The 23,455-nt window shown below is 43.9% G+C and overlaps 1 protein-coding gene across 1 annotated transcript in view; it reads left to right on the forward strand.

Moving 5' to 3' along the window:
* Positions 1-23,455, forward strand: part of RABEP1 (rabaptin, RAB GTPase binding effector protein 1) — a 989,154-nt gene that overhangs the window by 920,252 nt on the left and 45,447 nt on the right. The window contains exon 17 of the mRNA XM_085649558.1: positions 5,057-5,173. Coding sequence (XP_085505684.1) covers positions 5,057-5,173 — 117 coding nt within the window. The remainder of the gene's footprint in view (positions 1-5,056; positions 5,174-23,455) is intronic.

Below are 23,455 nucleotides of genomic sequence, written 5' to 3' on the forward strand. Positions count from 1 at the left end.
GGGCGATTTTAAAACCCCATACAAGAGGTCTTCTCTCGCTGCGCGAGCAGTGCTGGGCACTGCAACGCTAGGCGTGAGACCTAAAAAGAATGTTTTGGCATGAAACATGACCTTGAGCCCGGCTTGGATTTAGAACATATAGAGAATATCCAGTGTCTGTAATGCTTGTTTCCTCTCCCTCTGCTGATGGACTGCCCTTGTGTAGTACAGGACGATCAAGATATACGGTGAGATTTGTAATGAGTTGTGCACAAAACTTTAATTATTGGTATTCTTGCGGTGTGCTCTTTCAGTAATTGAGCACTAGGAATGTTTAACCATCAGAATTCCTCTTAACCAAGTCTCAGTAAAGCGTTGTGGATGAGGCTGTTCTACCCCTCTGAAAAACCCAGGAACCTGAAGAAGTATATCTCAGGCCCTTCCAGCAGCATCCACAACCCTCTGGTTCTTCTCTTCCTGTATTTAGTTCACTATGTTGGTAGCGACCAATATGGTTGCTTGGGCCACCATGCACCCTGTGCTGGGTTCTCACCACTATTTGGAGTATTAATGTAACTTGATCTAAAGAATTCAAATCTGAAAAGGCATTTCAACTATTGTGCATGGTTTCTGATTTATGAGAGCTGTTATATTTATTAATTTCCAGTGAGTCCATTAATGAGTATTACACCTTCTGCTTTGAAAAAAAGTCCAGAGATCCTATGCTAATTGTACTGCAATAACCATTTGGGCATTGGCAGCTTCTAAAGCTAGGAAAATTGGGGAGAAGCGACTTGGGCTGAGCTAGGCCTCTTGAAAAGCATTAATGACTTAATATCACCTGATTCTCATTATCTATGGTTCCCTTTCAGACTCACTGTTTATGCTCACTGTGGATGGCTCTGCTTGTGATATTACCTCAAGGTGCAGGAATTTTTGGTTGCCAAGAGGTTGTTGTAAGATTTATGAAAATAGTGTATATGTTTATTAATTATTAGAGTTCAAAATGAGCGAAATCCACCGGAGTGTTCTGGAGATACAGATGTTTAAACAAATCGTAATTTTTAATCCAACAACAAACCAGCATTGGCAGCCGCAAATTTGGAAGCTTTTGCAAAGTTTGTAAAAGTTAGTTCAACTGCTGTGGTCAGACTTGGGCCACCTAATCCGACATGGAGGTGGTCTGGGGAGGCATTGGTTAGATTAGGATGGTTACCTGGTGCATTACCGCCATAGATATCAATGAAGTGGTCCTGATGCTGAGGATACAGGAGATGAAGATGCTTCAGGTGCTGTGTGGTCGACTGTGGTGCCTTTGTGGTTATTCCTCAGTCCACAGGTCCTGTGGGTCGACTTTGGCTGCAGAGGTCTGGATACCTCAAAGTCCTCTTTGAGACTGTAGAAGGCCAGCTGCGGCTGGGATACCGGTCTCTGTGTACAGCGGTCTCAGCAAAATCCTTTGGTGGGGGATGGTGTCCCTCCTGGGTGACCAATCGGGACTCTGACGGCACTCCCTGGTCCAGCTGACTCTGGTGCAACTTTTGGTTGCCGAGGATCGGTCTCTTGGGGCGCGCAGCGGCAGCCAGCAGTAAAACCTCTGCAATGGCTACCAAATTGCCAGTGTGAGCTACTTCAGCAGTGCTGACCCTTGTGCTGGATTCTAGAGGGTCGGTCCACTGTTACTTTGAGTTACTCTGGCTGGGGCAAGACTTTTCCCCAAGCCACGAGCCACAAACCCAGTCCTCTTCTTTAGCCCAAGTTGCAGCAGGTGCAGTCCAGCTGACGGTGCACCCTCACTTTGTGCAGTCCAGTAGACCGTGCAGCCTCTCTTTGTGTAGTGCAGGGGTCAGGGGGCAGTCCTTGTCCCAGTTCCAACGTGATCTGAGGTGGAGGGTGGCAGATTTGCCATATTTATTCCCTGAAAGTGCCATGGGGGGATGATGTGGTCATCAGCCCATTGGCTACCAGGTCACCTCCCTTGGTGACGACCTTCCAGCTATGTGTGGCATCTAGCAATCCCACAGTTCACACGACTCCCCAGGCGGGCAGAATGCGGTCTGTTGCCCAGTGCCCACGAGGATCCAGGACAACTGGGTCACAGAGTGGCAACTTTCTAAAAGTTGCATTTCTTTAGTAGTGACATTAAATTCGACTTGGCTAATTTAATGTCATGATTAATTCAATACCTTACAGTACCCAGCTAGGTAATCCCATTCATAAGGTAGCCAGGCTGAGTGGTCAGCCGGTAACCCTGTGTTAGCTAATGGAGCTTTTGGTGTTAACCCCTCAATTTAAACTTCAGTTTGAACTTCAGTGCCACTAAATGCTTTTTTCTCAGTGCTGCTGAGATTCAGTCATATTTATCAGTCTGGAACGTGGAAATGACTGTAGAGCAGCGCTAACAACATATGGCTTTGGTCATTAACCGTGCATTTGTTTCTGGGCTTTTTCCCCCGGATAACATCATATTACTCAACTCTACTCCAAGGTCTACTCCAAACCGGTTAACCGAGAACCACCTCCTACTCAACACCTCCAAAACAGAATTCCTTCTCATTTCTCCTCCGAACCACATCCCCAAGTTTGACCTTTGGATGAAACACCTCACTGCCTTCAACTGCTTCCCCCTCATTATTGACTACGCAAAATCTCTCGGAATCACCCTGGACAAGCATCTCAACATGAAGAATCATATCAGCAATGTGTGCAAGGGAACTAATCACTTGATGAGGATACTCAGGAATATCAAACCATTCCTTCCACAAGCTGACTTCGAGCAGATGGTCCAAGCACTTGTTTTGACGAGGCTAGACTATGGCAGTGCCTCCCCAAATATTTCTTGGCCCCTCTAAGGGCATCATTGATCGCTGCCGCCAGATTGGTTATGGGTACCAAAAGAAACGCGCACATATCCCCTGTTATAAAATCCCTTAAGTGGCTGCCCTACGGAGCACAAATTCAGCTAAAGATTGCCTGCCTGTCTCACAAAGGCCTCCATTTCAAAACACCCAGTTATCTAGTGCAAAAGCTAGAATTATCTGGAGGTGGTAGACGCTCAAGAAGTACTAACTCTTTCCTCCTGAAACCACAGATCTTTTGCAAAAAGAGAACGTGTCACCAAGCTTTTTCCGGCTCTGCCCCGAAGATCTGGAACTCTCTCCCACCGGAAGTACGCAGAATCTCCTCCACAGTAGCTTTCAAATTGGAAGCTAAAAGATTCCTTATGAACAATTTCTTACCTTAAATGGGTTTGGATCGTCTGCTGTAAGGTATTGGACTTACAACCTTAAGACCTGCAGTGGGTCCTACTCTTCTTTAACTTATCATTTGCTCCCCTCCTAGCTTGCTTTGCACCAGTTTTGGTATTATTCTCTATTGACCCCTGTTGTTTTGTAACTGTTCTGTTTTGTATTCTTATTTGATGTTGATACTGCATTTATTACCTTACTTCCCTCCAATTGTAAAGCGCTCCGATATCCTTCTGGATCATGTTCGCGATATATAAAACTTTATAAATATATGTTCAGAGCTCATCAAGGGCTGTCAATCAGCACCTGTGAGTTCTGAGAACCTAAAATATAGCCTTCAGCTTCATCCACTGGAAGGATTCTTTGCTGCATAAATAGTTTTGAGTCTAAACTTAGAGACATTAGTGTGGACAAACTACCTCTTGGGACCTGTCCACATGCACCTATCTAGCAGTCTGTCCTTGTATCACTTTTACAACTGAACTTTGATATATTTTAAGAATTTTTGAACCTCCATAACCTCTTTAAGTTAAGTCTTTCTTGTTGCAAGGTTTTTTTCTTAATCAAACATTGGCTGTAGCTTTAAAGTTGATATTTCTTATGCTGTATTGTTTTTTGTTTTGGTCTGTCTCTGGGTATCGTCTTGCTGCTCAGGATTGCTACCAAAAGTGAGCATTATTAAGTCCTTATGTTTATACAAAGTCAGACACAATCATAGCTTGCATTATGAAAGTGTCTGCTCTTCTGCATATCCTGCCAGTGGTATTCCCTGTGCCCAACACCAGTGCTTTCCAAGTATGTTGTGGCCTTATCTTTTAATTTTCACAGTATGCTTTGTTCCTTCCGTTTCCCAATCCCAGACAAACTCTGAACTTGCCATTCTTAACTGAATAAATTAGCTCTGAGGTGTTCAGTCAGGTACCTACCTGGTTTTAAGTGGCCACCTGAGTGCTGTATTTTAGGAAACATAATCTTAGCTAGCAATGAAAATATTCATCTCGGTCATATTGTTAACTGTTCAGAAACTGGTCACGAAATTGCTGAAATTAAGCTAAAAAAGATCTCTACATCAACTCAGTATAATACGGAACTACATATGAAATATAAGACATTCATCACCTTAGACATTCACTGCTGTCTTAACCTCCTTATATTATTACCACAATAACTAGTTTCTCTTTAAGACAGTCTAGGGAGTCGGCTCATAAACATTTCCAGCTGTATAGCCATTATGGTGGCATGAATTAGTTTATATTTGTTATTTAAAGAAATAAGCTAGATGTTTCCATATTCACTGACGTTGTTCCTCAGCTTCAGGATTAGGTTGATTCAAGTTATTTTGATTTAGACCTACCTTGACGAAATTAGTATTATAGTATTAACCTTATGTCTTGTCAACTTCACTTCTCACATTCTATTGTGCTATACCACCCATTCTGTAATAGGCACAGCAGATGCGAATTAGATGGCTTTTGCTGAACATGGTGCATTGAATATGTTTATCTGCTAGATCACAATCAGTTGAAAAATGTTGCTATTTAAATGATGGTAAGGTAATTCAAGGGGATAATGTGGCCTTTTGATCATGTCTTGAAAGGCACACGCATGAATCTCAGTGGAGCTGGCCAACCCATTCATCTTTCTGATGTTTATGAATTGGGTACAGTCCGAATCTGCAATGTCATTTATGACGCTATGAACTCTGCCATAGAAAGTGCTCTACAATATTACTGAAGCATCACTTGGCAACTTATAGTTGTGAAATTTTACTACAGGTATGTCTTTTGTTGCTGTGAACTCAACATGTTTGCCATTGTTTAATTTTACAGAATAGTCTGGAACATCTTGTGCATGAAGACAGGAATAAAGCTCAGCGGTTACAGACTGAACTGGATGTCAGTGAACAAGTGCAAAGAGACTTTGTTAAGCTTTCTCAGACTTTGCAGGTAAAAATTACTTTCTCTGCTTATTTCAGTAATTAAATGTAACCTATTTCGTACATTTTCCCATTTATTTGTATTGACAAACTGGTGTGCGTCCATAAGTCTGTCATAAGCATGGTTTTCTTTCCAAGTATTTAAAAATACACACCTTTAGCAATATATTCTCAATGTGGTACCAAGAACTTGGCTTTACTTTTGTTTGTTACATATTTTTATTTGGCAAATATAGCCATAAAAAATGCCACACTACATACAATTAAAATGTGAATTATACAACCACTGTGACTGTAAAAACATGGTAAAAATTCAGATAAAATATACAAGGGGAACTCTGCCAACCTATAAGAAGCTCTTAATTCATCACTAAAGTAGGAAATGGGTCACTTATACATTAGATATACATAAAGGGGTTTTAAAAATTCTTTCCGTTGTGTGTGGGCTGCTACATTTTACTTGTAATCCACATGTGCACAGACCCTGTTCGTTCGTCATAGCGGATTTTACTTTCCAATCGGTGTTGCATGGGTTCAAACCAACTTTAAATTTCAGTATTATATTTCTGAGCCTCTGGTTAGGCATGCCCTCTATATAGGGGAATATATGATTGTTAGTCCACCCGTTTATCAAGAACCGGGAGGACGATTTGCTCCCCAAGTAACATAAATCTTCTTCTCGGTTGGGAATCTGTTGCCCTGATTTCCATTGATCTGGTTCTAGGGAAAGTTTCATGCATAACTTGTCTAACTTATTTCTAGCTTGGGACGCCTTACTTTTAAAAAATCATCTTCCTGTATGTAACTACAAATGCCTATATAATGTATGTTGGTATATTCAGAGGATAAAAAGAAATAACACAGATGTAGGATCTGCTTTAATTGTTACCACTACTTTTTGCTGGTGTTATACTGTTTTCTGACTGGGATTCTGCTAATTACGACCCCAGTCACTGTGCTTCCTCTCTAAATTTGACAATGGTAAGTATTTTGGTACCTTCCCAATTGGCTACTGGTGTACCCTTCTAAGTCCCTAGTATATGGTACTAAGGTACCCAGGGCATATGTACACCAGGGGCCTCCCATGGGCTGCAGCATGTAGTGTGCCAGCCATGAGAGACCACTCAAACAGTGACTACAGGCCTGCCATTGCAGCATATGCAACTTGGTGTAAGCACCACTTACAACACGTATAGGTTTTCTTATATCTGAAGGTCACTGCACCTAAGACCTATAAGTCAACCCTAAGATAGGCCTTTCAATGCTGGAGGCAGGATGCTAGGTTATAAGTGTGAGGGTGCCATGCAGCAGCAGGACACCCTCTACAAACCCCGAAGTAGCTTCTCAAGACTATGTAAGTGCGGTCAGCCATTTAATACATATAGTGGACATCAAGTCAATCACAAGATGTCTAATTATATATTGGCTGCACCAAAACTGGTCATGTTTGGTATAAAACATGCTTGAATCCTACCCCAACACAGATTCCAGTGTTGCATATAGAACCCCATGTACAGGGGGGCTCCACTAGGTTGCCCCCTCCCCCCCTTATCCCCGTTCCAGTCTCTCAGGGTCTACAGCAAACCAGTGCTGCTGCCGACCACAGACACAATTCTGCCCTCCTGCCGCTGAGCCAAGCTTGAGCAGGGGAAGGTTGAACAATAGGTTTCCTGTCGCAGGGAGATGTTACTACTTCCCCAGACAGGACTAAGTGTATTGGGCTGGGGTGGGGGCACTTGCCAGCACCACCAGACTGCTTTGAAGGACACATTTGGTGCCCTCCTTGCATACTCCTGTTGGAACCAGTTCAGGTAGCCATTGGCACCATCTCTGGCGTGAAACTGGACAAAGGACATGAGAGTATCCTCCCCTCTGTCCAGCCCCTCCTCTGGGAGGGGGAACTTGAATCGTCCCAGCCCTTTCGCTGGGGTACTTAAGGGCTTACCTGTGGGTGGCTCTTCAGATTAGTCGTGGGACAAGATTCAAACCTGAAACCACTTCAACTTCTACCGTCTGGGCACTTTGGACTTTGTTGGACTTCGCCTAGGAACCAAGACTGCACCAAGGAAGACTCCTGCTGCTCCTGGTCTCGTTGTCCTGCCAGTCTTCTGCATCGTCTGTGTCTGTGCTTCAGGCCTGTGGGCATCAAAGACACCTGAAGGAATCTACCTTGAAGTGAAGGAGTCACTCCCCTCCATTTGCAGGCACCGCAACCAAACTGGCCGGTCTGCTACTCCTCACGTCCTACAGACCCTGAAAGGCTCAGCAAATACAGGTGATAGTTCTGCAACTCCCTTGAGGCTTGCACAATCTTCTCCGCTAGTTTGAGGCCAGTATCCCTCTTAGGAACCGCTGGAACAGAATCCCTGTGCACTGCGTTGACTTGCCGTTGCCAGGGCTTGATGACTCTGTCCTCCAGAGATCTTTGGGCTACAAGAAGCTCCAGCCTCCAGCAGCTCTTCTTACTAAGGTCTTCGTCCTCACCGTGTCCTCTACACCGTGGGCTTGCATCTTTGGTGAGCTGCTCCAGGTCCTCTTGCGACTCCTGTGCCTTGGGCCTGTGGGTCATCTTGAGGGTCTTCTTTGGCTTCAGTGGGCTCCCCTGCTTGCTTGGGCCTGCTCTGACTCTCCTGCAGTTGGTGAGTCCCTTGGTCCTTGCTGGTCCCAACTTTGCACCTTTTTCGTTTACCATGTCTGTTGTTGCTGCCAAGGCTTGTTGGTGCTCCAGCTGGACACCGACCCCCTGGTTCTTGACTCCCGAGGTGGGACACCTCGTGAACGTCTCCTGGTCTTCCACAGCGTTTCCTGGTCCTCTCAGCTACAGTGACAAAGTCACATCATCACTCCTGCATCTTCTGTCATCGGTGGTCATTGGTCTTCTGTGCCACCTGGTCACCCCAGATTGGCAGTGACTCTGTCCCCTCTGCTTACAGGTACTCCTGTCTAAGAATCCATCCTTAGATTCAACCAGACTGTTTCACCTTCTTCGTCAACGGCATCTCTCCTGAAGTCCTCCATTGTGGTCTACAGCGCTTTCCGAAGTCACTTTGCACCGTTACACCCGGCTTCCCTGTTGTAGGTATCCTGGTTCCTGGGCTATCCAAGGGTGGAGTGACTCTCCAACCTTCTGCCTTTCACAGAGTTACTTCAGGGTCCACTGGGAAGGGTCCTTCTTCTTAAAACCTGCAACCGTGACTTTCCCATAGACTTGCATTGAGTAGACAGCTGTGTTTCCACTCTGCACACAGCCTCCAGCGGGTTCCTGGGTACTTACCTGGGGTGGTTCCTTGTGTCCCCAGCTCTTCTGATTTTTCTGGTCCAAGTCCCGACTTTGGTCGCAGTTCGCATTCCACTTCTTTTATATATGGTTTGGTCTCTTCCCCCCCCCCCCCGGAGACCACTGTGTATTTGTGCTCAATCACCGGTTTCACATTCGAAATATTGTGCATGGTGGTGATGTCTCTGGGTAGGAGATATGCCAGTGTGTCAGTGAGTGTGTATAATAAATATTTTTATTTTTATAACTACACCGTGTGCTTCTTTTTCGTTTAACCTACACTATATGATTAGTTCTGGTAGAGCAAGCTGCTTAACACTCCTTCTGAACTAAGCCTGAAGGCTGCCCTCCACAGCTACCATTTAGAGAGCTTTCTATGGGTGTCTAGGACGATTAGAATCACCATATGGGTTGCCTGGCTTAGTGCAGGGTGCTTCCCTTAAGTGTGCATCATATACTAAGTCAGTCTCCTACAACAGGTGTCTCTGTAACATCTTTATTTGCAAAGTTAATTAAAACCATAGCAAACATGCACAATGCATTTGTATGAAATTGGTATTAGTTGAGGGAGGGAGTTCCCACCTGAAGTAATAACCACAGCCGTTGTCAGGGGGAACCCTTAAAGTCACTAAATTAACCTCCGCTCAAATCCCCGATAGCTATGGCACAGAGCTGCCAGGCTTAACTTAGAGGCAATGTGTAAAGTATGTATGCAATACCAAAACAGTAGTAATATAGTCAACACCAGACAAGAAAAATCTCAAACCAATTTAAGAAAATAGAGTATGTTTTAATAAATAAAAGAACACTTAAAGAACAACAATCCAATAGGAGAAACCCGAGTTATGTATTTTTAAAGTTTAAATGTGAAAATAAAGTTAAAAAGCTGTGGTTGCTAGGCCCGAGTTAAGATCAACCTCAATGGAGTGCAGGTCATATACAGGAACAAAGATACATCCGATCGAAGGTGTTACCTTCAGAATTGGACTCTGAAATGGAGGTCAAAAATCATCAACGAGGCAAGTCAGCAGACTGTGACTGAAGAGGGTTCCATGTTTTCTGATAGCTGCTAGACAAGGTCTCGGTGAAGCCATTGACTTATGGCGGGAGAGCTCTGAGTGGGAGTAATTTTTGTACCGACAGAAGGTATCTTGCCAGCCAAATTATTTTTGAACCTTCATCCAGTTTAGATTTCTACCTTTGGACTTTTTTGGAGCTGAAAGCTGTAGCCCAAGAGGGCTACGCGAGGCTGGGTACCTTGGTTGCTGTAAAAAAGTTCCATGATAAAAAAACACAGTGGCCCCTCAAAACAGTACCCTATTATTGTGTCAGTCTTTCAACCCTATGCGTTCAGTTGGACAGCGTCATCATCAGGATGCATATTGGGAAGCACCTATGGAACTTTATTTTAAGCACAGGCACTTTACCATTGGTTAGCAGGGGTAAATTGCACGGAGTTCCACAGCCAGGAAAAATAGTGAAGACAAAAATCTGGGGGTACACCACACAAAAGATGGTAATTTCCAACCGCATTTGTATCGGAAACTAATTAAAATCAAATTCACATTCACAGCAGAACTCCTTTTCTCAAGCACATACCCTGGCCTTTGTCGGTGAAGCTAAAATAGTTAATAACTGGCATATGATTTGACACCTTTACTGCATTTAAAACATTGCTTTTTTCAACCTTTTGTTGAACTAGAACCTGTCTGATAACAGTAGCTAAAAATGTACTAATCTATTAGTTGTGTTGATCGTTATGGATACATTTTTCAGTTATCTGGCATGTGTGCAGGCCGAAAGAAAAAGTTACTTATCTTCTATAACAATATTTATTGTGGATAAATCTTCCTGCAGATTCCTCACCTGAGGAATTATCCGTCAAGGCATCAGACTGGTTCAGAAAAGCTTTTCCAATGCAATATCTCTCCAGTGCCTGCAGGTGGTGCCATGTGGGCTTCAGAAGCAACTCCTCCTCTGTACAACGGAGTATGTTAGGCACTAACCGCCACTTTGGCGTCAATTCTTCATAATTATTCTGCGCCCGAGGAGTCGTCAGAGGAAAGGAGAGAGTAATAACAGCCATGAATACGGCACATAGCATATTTGCCTTCCTTAGGATCACAGCATTAACTCCTCGGGGGGAGGGGGAGAGAGTGGTAAGTAATCTATGGGATGATTATGTAACCAATAGAAACCTAGTTACTTGAAGCTAGGCTACATTTTGTTCTGATAGATAAATCTTCTTGCAGATTCCTCACCTTATTAGTAAGTGCCAAAGCAATACCTCCTTGGCAGGTGGAATGGAGTAATGTTGCTTAACCGAAGAATTTGTTCAGCACAGCTTGGGAAGAGTTGCACTCACTGCATACCTGAGACATAAAACAATAGTGCTTTGTTACTGTGTGCAAAGATAACCATGTAGCCACACTGCAGATATACACAACTGGGGCGTCTCTGGAGTGAGCCAGGGAGGCAGACATGGCACTAGTGCAGTGGGTACAAATGCTCTCTAGAGGACCTTTCTTGGATAAGATGTGGCAGATCTCGATACATAGTATGATTAAATGCAAAATTATGCATTTATTATTTCCTTGCTCTAAGCTCCTGCATAGCCCACAGAGAGCCAATCACCTAGCTATCCTGATGAATAGGTTGACGTAGTAGGAACGGCGTGTCTGCAGTCCAGTCTGTGCAGCCACTACTCCTCCTTGGTTGGATGTGGAGTAGGTTAGAAAGATGGAAGGGTAGTACATTGGGCCAAATAAAATGCACAAACCACATTGGATGAGGATGGGGAGTGTGAATGGACCGCTTACCTGGATAGAAAACCATAAGAGGCTGGTGAACTTTCAGGTCTGAAGTTATCTGATCCTACACACTTAACTTATTGCTATGATCAAAACCGTCTTCTGCATAAGAAGCCGAATCAGGCAAATGTGCATCAGCTCGAAAGAGGATGCTATCAAAAAGTCAACTCAAAATTCAAATAGCACTGAGAAACAATTAATGGAGTGAGAGTAACAAAGTGAAGCAAACATTTTAGAAAATGTCCCACTAGTCCTGATCTAAACAAGGAACATTGATCAGGAAAACACATGAAGGCATACAGGGCTGCCTACTAGCCCTTAACCATAGCCACTGTCACACCCTTTCATGTGCAAGGGACAACACAAACTGCAAGACGTTTTAACAGTGAGATTTAAAGGGGTTGAGTCCTTCGAACTTGCACCACTGAACAAACCTGTTTCAGTGACATGCATAGACCTTACTGGCCGCAATGATGTCTGAAATCTTATTAATACAGCACAGGTGAGAAAGGGGCCAACAGATCAGCGTACCCCATCCCCCTAAAGTCAGACAGGAATTGTCTATGCTTAACCCTCTCGCACTTTCCGCATGACTTTTTACAGAAACAGGATAGCTGGAAACTCGTATAGCATGTCCTAGGGCCAGTCGAACCCAAAGGCATCCCGCAGCCAACCATTCAGAGGAAAGTGTGTGGCACAAAGCAGAGAAAATTCCCTGTGCTGTGCTGTGATAAAGATCCACAAATGAAAACCACCAGTCTGTAGATCACTTTTAGTAACTTTGGGATATAACTTCGACTCCTGGTCCTATAGTGAGAGGTGACTAAGGGCATCTACCCATCTCCAGGTTAAAATGAGCAGCAATTTGTAAGACATAAGCTGACATCTGAACTCCTTTGAACGCGCAGAAAATCTGACCAGATAAAAACTAAATTTTAAGGCATCTTTATTGCTCTTTCACTTTCTGAATGAACAGAGCACCTGTGTTTTTGCCAGCTTGAGCTCTCTTGCCTTTCCGGTATACTAGGCCCTAAAAATAGCTTGCCCTGATCAAATCTGACTGGCCATAGCGAGTGGGCAAATAGCTTTCTCAAGGTCTGCTTATCAAATGCAACTTCAAAAAGTCCTTCTATACCATCATAGGTCTCATATTTGTGCAGAGGATCCCCATAAATGCATGTAACTCCAAAACCCTGTAGAAGCAATTGTTTCCCTCGTTCAAGCAACAGCCTTAGCGATATAACAGGACAAATATGACGCTAATTGTACAGATTGCATATCCAATAAAAGCCGATTCATTACTATTTCTTAAATTTTAACATATATATAAAAAATATATTTAGCTTTTGAATTTCTTTCCTTTCTATGTCACTGTAATGTAATGTTAATATAATTACACATCCAAAAGTTATCAACTCAATATTTCTTGAATATTAATGTCTTTAAAGTGCATTGTGTGCTTCACTGCAAACTTTTTGAAATGCCCCATAAAAGTTGTATGACATTCTGATGCCCCACACTACACAGATCTGCAGACCACTGGTGTATATAATCCTCTCTCATTCAAACAAACTATAAATCACCAGTTCCAATCAGCTTTAAGCATATCTCCATTATCAGCAGAAACCTCCAGATCGACAAATCCCATCATATTTCTATGGATGACCTACCCGTTGCAACAATGGTTTGATCTCATCTTGTTAAAGAATCTGCATGTGCTGTCCTTCAGAGTACTGAAACAGCAAATCTTGCCTCCAATGAAAACTTTCCTTATATATGCTATTCAGTAGTGTCTAATCAAGTCAGCGCTCAGGGAAATTAGTCTTACCTGTGACAAAATAAAAAGTAAAAAAAGGTTTCTAATGTCCCTTAAAGTTGTAGTATAGCCAGCCACAGCTCATGACCATAAATCCAATATAAGTACTCATCCTCTCCTCATATTAGGTGTTTATCTGAAAGCTGTGAAGTTGTTGTAAACAAGCACTTGTTAAAAGATCAACAAGCAAAGAAATTGGAGTTAGAAATTGTCATCTATAATCGATAATCCCTGCTGATAGCGTACACGAACTCCACCTTGCAGCAGGTTATATGTTTCCTCTGTCTACACGTGACACCACAGGAATACTGGTATAGTTGAACTATAAAACATGTTGTCAATCCAAAGAAAGAATGACTGAATGACATCCATATTAAGAACACAGCCAATGGTAGTATAAAGTTGCACATCGACTCAGGTTATAGCTGACCTCTGCCAACGTGTAACACCACGGGACTACTAGTCCAACTAATAGAAAAGCATGAAACCTAACAGGTATTTTGAGAAAAGGAATTGAATCTTTTTTACACCACTTTTGAGACTATGGAAAAACAAGTTACCTAGCGATTACAGAGAGCTACAAGTTAAGCTGTCAGCCTGGGGAGACAAATATTACAATATCAAAAATATTTTCATCCATATTAAAAATATGCTTTTTAATAGTGTACTCCATGCCTCACTCCTGTCATGTCATGTCCTACTCTCAATAAAGGATTACACCATTAATTAAATCTGTGGGCTGTGGATCCCAGGGAAAAAAAGAAAACAGCAGCTGGGGTTATTCTGATGATCTGCATTCTTCCTGGGATTCGTGCTGGACTCGTGTACCTCCTACAGAGGAATCAAGCCCCCCACCCCCCTCCCCAGGGGCAGCAGCAGCCCTGGCACAGCCTTTACTGCCCTTTGTTTTTAGAGGCAAGAAGAGGGGGGGGGAGAAGGAAGAAGACCCCTGCAAGTCCCTTAACATCTCTCCCAGGGCAGCAGAGGGGATGTGCTGTTTGCTGGACACCAACTTTGCCAAAGGGGACTCCTAGTCCCAGGTTTCTTTGCTCCCTGGAGGGAGGAGACTGCTGCTGCCACGCTTAAAAAGTGTTGTTATCTACCGCAGCACAGGATGCGCTGTTTGCTGGACACCAACGTTGCCAAAGGGGACTCCTAGTCCCAGGTTCCTTTGCTCCCTGGAGGGAGGAGACTGATGCTGCCGCGCTTAAAAAGCGCCGTCATCTACCGCAGCACGGGGCGCGCTGTTTGCTGGACACCAACTTTGCCAAAGGGGATTCCTAGTCCCAGGTTCCTTTGCTCCCTGGAGGGAGGAGACTGCTGCTGCCGTGCTTACAAATCGCCGTCATCTACCGCAGCGCGGGATGCGCTGTTTGCTGGACATCAACTTTGCCAAAGGGGATTTCTAGTCCCGGGTTCCTTTGCTCCCTGGAGGGAGGAGACTGCTGCTGCCGTGCTTACAAATCGCCGTCATCTACCGCAGCGCGGGATGCACTGTTTGCTGGACACCAGCTTTGCCAAAGGGGATTCCTAGTCCCAAGTTCCTTTGCTCCCTGGAGGGAGGAGACTGCTGCTGCCGCGCTTAAAAAGCACCATCATCTACCGCAGCGCGGGATGCGCCAAGCCAAGGGCGGGCCCGTGCTTGCCCCTCATTGCCAGGAAGAGGCAGGGCAGTGCCACCTCCCTTGCCTTGCCGTTTTCCGAGGATATGGTGGAACCCATTGGGACTGGTGGACTTGTGGATTGTAGCTGCTCAAACTGTGAGTTATATACGCATAAAAACTGTATAGTTGGTATTATTGCATATCTGCCCTTGGGAAGCTGGATATATTGGGCAATTAAAGATCTATCTCAGTCTCTGACCCAATTGCTATCTGTTGTTATGGTGAAAAGGAAAATAATTGCGAGCGACAACAAGGAGGGTGGGTCACCTGAGGAGGAGCGCAGGAAAGTTAGCAAAGCCAAAATTGCTCGCAGCCCAAAACTGTGTTTTGGATTGTATAGATAATTTACTGGTAGAATGTCAAGACATCCTAGCTCCACCGTCTAGCACTTCTATTATCACATCGATGTTAGGGGAACAGCACTCTACCATTGAACCAGACTCAGTGCCCATAAACGCTAGCAAAACTACGCAAATTCCGACTACATTGACTAAGTGCACTATACGAAGAATTGTCCCCAAGATTGTTAGGCATAATACCGACATGCATCTGAGGAGCATGATAGGGAGTTTGGAGCTTTTCCCGCTTTCACCCTAGGGGCCGGCATTAACGCCGATAATAGTAGGAATGACATCTATATAACCACTAATATTCCCCTATCTAACCGATTTTCGCTATTCCAAGACCAGACAGAACTAACGGTGGATCGGCAGGAAGAAGCGCAGGGAGATACCACGCAGTTCAGCCAAGGTGTTGTACGTGCGAATAGCCAGAACGTGGTCCTTGGGGAGAGGGGGAGGTTTCCCAAGTACAGCATCTAACCGAAGACAGTAACACCTGTAAGATCATTGCTGAACTAAGGAATGAAGTTAATTTGTTGAAATCACTAATGTTAGTGCTCTCAAATCAAGTGAAGCTCCTTGTAACAAATGAGCAATTAAAAGCAAACCCTAGTGACCTGCCCACTAGTCCTTTATTAAATCATGTTCCAGCAATAGATAGTAACTCCTCTGTAAGGCCTAAAAGTAATCCAGTTCCCCAAATGTCCATCCAAACATGTCGCCCATTAGAATTTAGAAATACAAGTCCTCCCAGATTAATGTAGGCGGTGAATAGAGGTCACCGTACTCCAAGGCAGACCCACGATCATGGTTCCATTAAGAGTTCTAAGAGTATTTTTATGATTAATGTGCCTAAAGTCCAATCGGTAGGCAGACAATAGGACCACCATTCATTACTCAACAAATCAATCCACTGGATTCATAAAATAAGGGGGTGTAGGTCCATTATTAAGGACGATATTATCTGGGCAAAAATAATTTCATACGGTGGCTCCCTTACAGATTCCATCGAACTCCACCTAAGAGCCGAAAGCTAGTCCACAATTTAATTGCTCTAGAGGCAAGAACCTGCTCCTCGACAACCACTAATATCCAGATGAAATATAGCCCTTCTGTCTCAGCACAGCCATAAGTACACAGAATAGTTAGTGCCTTGATATGGTCTGATTCATCTTTAGTTCAGAATGACTGACTGAGGTGTCACAATATTACACCCTGTAAGACCCCCAGCCACTATGATAAAAACACCAATTGGGCTCCGAAGATACTCCAACTTGGAGCCCCTTCAACTGTCTCCCTGACCACAATGCCGCCTCCTTGTTCTGTGCCCCTTGATCCATTGCATTCTATTGTTGGAACTCAAATAATGGCAAGGCCAGATCAGCAAACCATTCCCCATGTTCCACAGACGTGCAATGTTTCAGAGAGATGTCCTTATACCATCCCTCGAGGATTAGAAGAAATTAATTCAACATTCCGTGTACTGACGTGGAATGTGGCTGGAATAAGATCTAAGATGGTACTTCCCCAATGGATTGAATATATTGAACAATTCGATGTCTGCATTTTACAAGAAACCTGGGTGACCACACCGGTCTACATTCCTGGGTATGTTACTTTGTGGTGACCGGCTGTCACTGCTAGACCAGGAAGACCAGCGGGGGAGGCTATTGACCTGGATTAGGATGGATCTGCTATGCACAATTAGAGAGATTAAAACCACTAACCCAAACATACTTGCAACTAGCCTCAGGGGTAGAAATGGTAGAATGGTGGACATATTGTCTACGCTCGTGGGACTAAGGCAGGCACATGTTCACCAACCCTCCAAGCGTTAGAAAACACTCTTGAGGAGAATGAGACATCATTACCTCTGATAGTTGCAGGAGATTTTAATTGTACGTACGAACCGTTATGCGCAGTAGATGTATCCAACAGCGACCAGGTAGAGGCATATTGGCATGTTTACCCCCCGCACCCCCCCCCCCCCCCCCCCCACCCCCCGATTTACCACCAATCAGAAAATGGACACAAACTGCCCTGCAGCTCCAGGCCATAACTCTTGGTTACGGGCTTAGGGCAGCAAATGGTCGTACTAACTCTGATAAGATGGGAGCAAATACTTTTAATAGGACATCTAATATGAGCCAAATCGATTGTTTTGATAGATATTAGGTTGTGGCCATAAGTACTGGATATGGTGGTCGGATGTTGTGATGGTCTTACCACTCACCTGAGATCCAGGCAGTCGACAGGGGCGATGACTATTCCCCAACCCGCCCAGAATATGTCCCAGCCTCACTGATTTAGGGAAACAGTGATCCTGGTCAATATTCTAAGAGGTAAGGGGTTTTGGGAAGAGAAACATACACAGAGAGAAGAGATACAGCAACCTCTGCTACCAGGACCTGCCGGGTTCTTAAACGCAGAGTCAGCAACTTCTGTCTGCTCAAAGTAAAAAACAACACATCAATGTATACAGAAGTATACCAGAGGTAAATGAATGAAATACGCTATGTTAGCAATGTTAATCACCTGTCTTAGGCACGAGAGTCGTACGTGTGTGATGCTTGTTATTCTTGAACCTCTTGTCCCAATAAAGTTTTATATAAAATCATCACACTAGAACCAAGCTAGGATAAACAAAGATAAAACAAAATACGACATGAAATACAATTGGTTATGTCCACCTGAATCTTCAATAGACCTATGTGTGATACGTCTCTCACCTTAGTTTACTTGTGTTGCTTCCTTTAACGTAAAATCTTGAGTACACATGTTTAGCGCACAAAAGCAGAAATAAAACATGCACGGAAATTTCAGTCTTAACACTGCTTAGTACTCCCTGGTTCTTTAACCAAACTATCGTGAAACAATGTCAATCTTTATCCTAAACGTGACCTAATCATATGCAGATAGGAATGTATTCCGCATTCACAATTGTCTAGAAGCTGAAATCAAAACGCAATCAGATGGAAGCTACAAGCTTGAATAAACGTCTGTGAAATACCAACAAGAATGCAGTGAGCATTCACTCAATTCCAGGTTCAAAGCGCCAAAAATTAAACAAGTGTTCAACAAAATGCACTGACTTGACTTTCAATTAAGTAAAAGAATGCCGTTAGCTTTCAGGACTTAGCTCTGTCAATGTCTCTTGTCCTGCATTGGAGCCGGCTCACGGAGATCTGAAGGCTTCAATGTTCGTTGCTAGGAGATGGCACGATCCGGTTTCCAGCTTGGTTAGAGGACAAAAGGGAAACAGGGAATGCTAAATGAAAAGGGTACCAAATAAACAGGACATCACATGCAGATTTAAACAGACGTGTTAACATGGTGTGGAATGCAGACATGATTTATATATTTACTTTGTGCATACCAACAAACAACACAGGAAGTAACACCGGTGGCTGTGCGCTGATTCCTGACAGTCCTCCTCCGCAAAACCCCTGATACTGGGCGTGGTTTTAGGGGATGTTGCTGGTGGAATTGCCTAACCAAACGAGCGTGGACTGAGGATGCTGGTTTCCAAGAATTTTCCTCCGCTCCTTAACCTTTCCATCCTAACAGGTAGTACAAAATACCATGGTCTCTTTTGGAATCCAAAACTTTAGCGACCTCATATTTCCACTGACCATTTATCTTTACCGGAGGCATGCTCAGGCATGTATTGTGTAGGGTTATAAAAGGGAAACATGGAATACAGGGTAAATCTGGTAATAACTGGTCAGGGATAATTTAATTGTGACTTGGGTTGATGACTTTTTTAATGAGAAATGGACCTAAAAACCTGGGCTACAGTTTTCTAGAACCATCTAACCGTAAATTCTTAGATGACAACCAGACCATGTCTCCGATAGCGTATTGTGGAGTGGGTCTTGGTTGTTTGACCTTTTGTTGGTAGTTTTGTAGATGAGAGCGTACTTGGTCTTGTATTTTATGTAGTTGTGAATGTTGGGTAGAGACGGCTGGGACTGCTTCAAAAAGTGCAGTCTGTGGTATTGGTAACATGCGTGGATGATAACCTAATAAACAATAAAAAGGGGAAACACCAGTTGCTGAGTGGACGGAGTTATTATAAACAAATTCGACTAAAGGCAGGGATTTGTCCCATTCCATGGACCACATAGAGGAGAAGCAACGCAGGAGTTGCTCCATGGTTTGATTGAGGCGCTTCGTCTGCCCATCTGTTTGTGGGTGGTAAGCGGAGGACAGATGGACATCTACGCTCATTAATGAACAAAAGCCACGCCAGAACCTGGAAACAAATTGAGGGCCACGGCCGGAAATGATAGTAGTTGGTAGTTCATGCAACCTGATTATATGTTTTACAAAAAGGTTTGTGAGTTCTTTGGCAGAAGGCATGTGTTTAAGTGGGACAAAATGAGCCATCTTGGTTAAATAATCAATACCCACCCAGATGCCATGGTAACCGTTGGAAACAGGGAGATCAGTGACAAAATCCATACTCAAAGTATGCCACGGTGCAGGTGGTATAGGAATTGGTTGAAGATAACCAGTGTACACAAAAGGGACAGGTTAGAGCGTATTTTTTGACATCAATGAGTGTAGGCCACCAAAATTGTCTTTGACATTACTCAATAGATTTTTTTAATACCAGGATGACCTGCAAAAACAGAGTCATGTGTCCAAGACCAAATTGTCTGTTGCAATTCTTGGGTTGGAACATACAATCATTGTGATACAAGAAATTCCCTTTTTTTAACTAACTCAGATAGCACTATGGCCTGCTTTTTTTTTTTTTTGAAACCGTTTATTGCAATCTCAAGAATATACAAGTATGGGCCTACAACCTTCCGGCCGGCCGCTAGAATGACAGGAGCATATGACATACATACAAAAAACACTGGGCGGTGCAGAGAAGCAAAATCAGGAGGTATCAGCGTCGTGGGCCACATCACTCTGACCCCACAATACGGTTTCATTTTATACACACAACACAAAAACCACACCCGCAAGGCAACCCGCAATCGAAAGTAACAGCACGTGCTCCCCGGATGGGGGACCCCAGCCAGCAACAGGAGTCTAAAGAGGGGAAAGGGAACAGATCGAGGACTGGGGGAACTCCGTGCACTATGGCCTGTTCTTGTGTGCTTTTTGTATTTGTGTCAAAAACTCTTGTGGAACACAGAGAGCAACAACTTTATTCTCTGGGACAACAGGTTTTATTTGTTCATTATCCACCTCGGAACTATGATAACTCAAACGGGACAATGTTACTGCTTTATGTTGTTCCTTGCCTGGTCTATAGGTAATAATAAAGTCATATTCATTGAAAAACAGAAGCCAACGAAGTTGGCGTGGTGTCAGGGCTTTTATACTTTGATAGAATTGCAAGTTGCGATGGTCCGAATAAATGGTTACAGTGTGACGAGCCCCCAACAAGTGGAGACGCCATTCTTGAAAAGCCAACTTAATGGTGAGCAACTTGCGTTCTGCCACAGTGTAATTCTGTTCTGCGGGTAACAGACTTTTAGAAAAGTAAGCCACAGGATGAAGGTGACCAGAGCCAGGGTCTCTTTGGGATAGAATAGCTCCTACAGCCACCAAGGAAGCGTCTGCCTCAACATAAAATGGTTGTGTAGGATCAGGGTGATGCAAAATAGGTGCTTCAGTGAAAGCCCTTTTGAGATGTTGAAAAGCTTTTTCTGCTTCGATAGACCAATGAAATCGGATTCCCTTTTTTAGTAGGTGAGTGATGGGAGCCACTATGGTAGAGAAATTTGGGATGAAGCGCCGGTAAAAATTGGCAAACCCCAAGAATCTCTGAATGTCTTTGATCGAACCTGGGGTGTCCCAAAGCAAAATGGCCTGCACTTTTGATTGGTCCATAGCTATGCCATGTGGGGACAGAACATAACCCAAGAACTCTACAGCAGTGGTATGAAAAACACATTTGTCTAATTTGACAAACAGCTGATGTTCTCTCAAACGTTGTAACACAGCCATTACATTCCCAACATGTTCATCAGTGGAGGTGGAATAAATCAGAATATCATCGATGTAACAGATAACACAGATGTCTAGGAATTTTTGTCGGACTTCATTTATGAAAAACTGGAACGCCGCTGGAGCGTTACACAGTCCAAACGGCATCACCGTATACTCAAACAGGCCAAACTTTGTTCGAAACGCCATCTTCCATTCATCCCCTTCTTTTACTCTGAAAGGTGATAAGCACCTCTTATATCCAGTTTTGTGAAGATGGTGGAGTTACGTACCTGATCTGATAAGACGGGTATGAGTGGGATAGGGTACCTATTTTTTATTGTTACCGTGTTGATGGCACAATAATCGATGCAGGCACGAAGCTCCCCGTTCTTCTTGGGGACGAAGAACAAAGGAGAACTCACAGGGTAGGTGGAGTGACGAATAAAACCCTTCATCAACAAATCGTCAAGATATTCTCTTAGATAATGCGTCTCTGGATCATACAAGGCATACACTCTACTGCAAGGCAGGGTGGCCCCAGGAACTAGATCGATTTGACAGTCGTAAGACCGATGTTGGGGGGAAGTGTGGTAGCTTGAACTTCCGAGAATACATCATGAAAGTCTTCATAGGGTTGTGGTATTCTAGACTCTTGTGTCAGTGTTTGCACAAACCGAAGCGCAATGTAAAGGTGTAATGGGTTGTTGGCGCTGTTGATAACAAGACTGGGAACAGTAAGTAGAATCAAGAGTGACAGTTCTTTTGACCCAATCAATTTTGGGATTGTGCACCAAATACTGGGGTGTCAATTAAATCAAATTGAATTTGTTTGGAATGACCATCAGTGCAAATCATGGTCAAAGGTAGTGTTTGGTATTGAATAAAACCAGAAGTCAGCTCGGAACCGTCTACGGCTCGAACAGGTTCAGGAACGGCCTACCTCATGGTAGAAAATTTTTAGGGTGTTAGCTAAACCAATATCTAGAAAGTTGCCGGTGGCTCCTGAATCGAGAAGAATCGAAATCACTTTTTTAGTTTGAGCTGCCAAAAGAAGAGTGACAATCAGAGTTAAGTGTCAAGGAACAATGGAAACCGTATTGGCTAACTGATGAAAAGAGACCCTTGGTTCTGATGTGCTCGATAAGAAGGTCTTGTTCCTAATCGGGCTTAAACGTTTCCCGACTGATCGGCCTCGGATGCAGACGAGTCATTACAACCAACCGCCTTACGAGGTGTGGTTGGTTTCATGGAACAGTCCCGGGTGAAATGTCTGGGTTTTCCACAATACAAAAACAATCTTAGTCGACGTCTACGATCCTTTTCGTCTTTGGACAGGGGGCCTCTGATCCCACCTATTTGCGTTGGTTCAGCACTATCTAACCAAAAATGGGTGGGTTCCTTTTTCTCTTGCTTCAAGACTAGTAGCCTAGGAATGTCACTCTGAGTTCTTTCTCCTTTGCGTTCACCCAGACAATGGTCTAAACGAACCACTAGATCAATAAATTCAGTACACTCAGTAGGAAGGTCAACGATTTGGGCAAGTACGTCCTTAAGCTAGTCTTTGAGCCCCCGATAAAACAATGATGTTCTTTTTTCATTAGGCCATTCAGTTTCAGCTATAAGGCGATTACAGGATGTAATATGCGTCAGTAAATCTTTAGTACCTTGACGCAAGTTCAAGAGCTCGTTATCACTAACCTGAACGAACTGATGTCTGGCAAACAACTTCCGCATCTCTGCTTTAAATCGCAGAAAGTTGTGTAATAAGGGATCGTCTCGCTCAACAAAAGGAATGGACCATGTGGCGGCTACTCTGCTCAAATAGGACAAAACAAAAGCCACCTTAGCGTCATCATTGGGAAAGGCTGCCGGACGGCTCAAAAAGTGCAATTGACACTGGTTCATGAATACATTGAATTTACTATGCTCTCCGAAGAAACGTTCTAGGGAAGCCAAAGGAACCAGTATAGGAGTGACGACGGAGACATTAACTGGTTGGGCCACAGGAGCCTCAGCGTGTGCGGAGTTCAAAGTAAAATGAGGGGGCTGAACCACAACTTTGGATCTTAAAGAATCGTCCCATGGGTTGTCACGTGGTTTATATCGCTGCAAATCAGTTTTTAGGATGGTGTTTCCTTGTTTTAATGCTACTACCTCTTGTTGTAACTCTGCGAGTAGTCTGGATAAATCCTGCATAGAGAGAGAGGTTTGCCCTGAAGCTACGGGATCAACTGTTGAGGTATCCAACACCCAGGCCGACTTTAAATTTTGCGGCTTGACTTTCTGTTGTGATGGTCTTACCACTCACCTGAAATCCAGGCAGTCGACCGGGGCGATGACGATTCCCCAACCCGCCCAGAATATGTCCCAGCCTCACTGTTTAGGGAAACAGTGATCCTGGTCAATATTCTAAGAGTGAAGGGGTTTTTGGAAGA

The sequence above is a fragment of the Triturus cristatus genome, chromosome 3_2 (assembly GCF_964204655.1).
Source record: "Triturus cristatus chromosome 3_2, aTriCri1.1, whole genome shotgun sequence".
In the NCBI taxonomy this organism is placed as follows: Eukaryota; Metazoa; Chordata; class Amphibia; order Caudata; family Salamandridae; genus Triturus; species Triturus cristatus.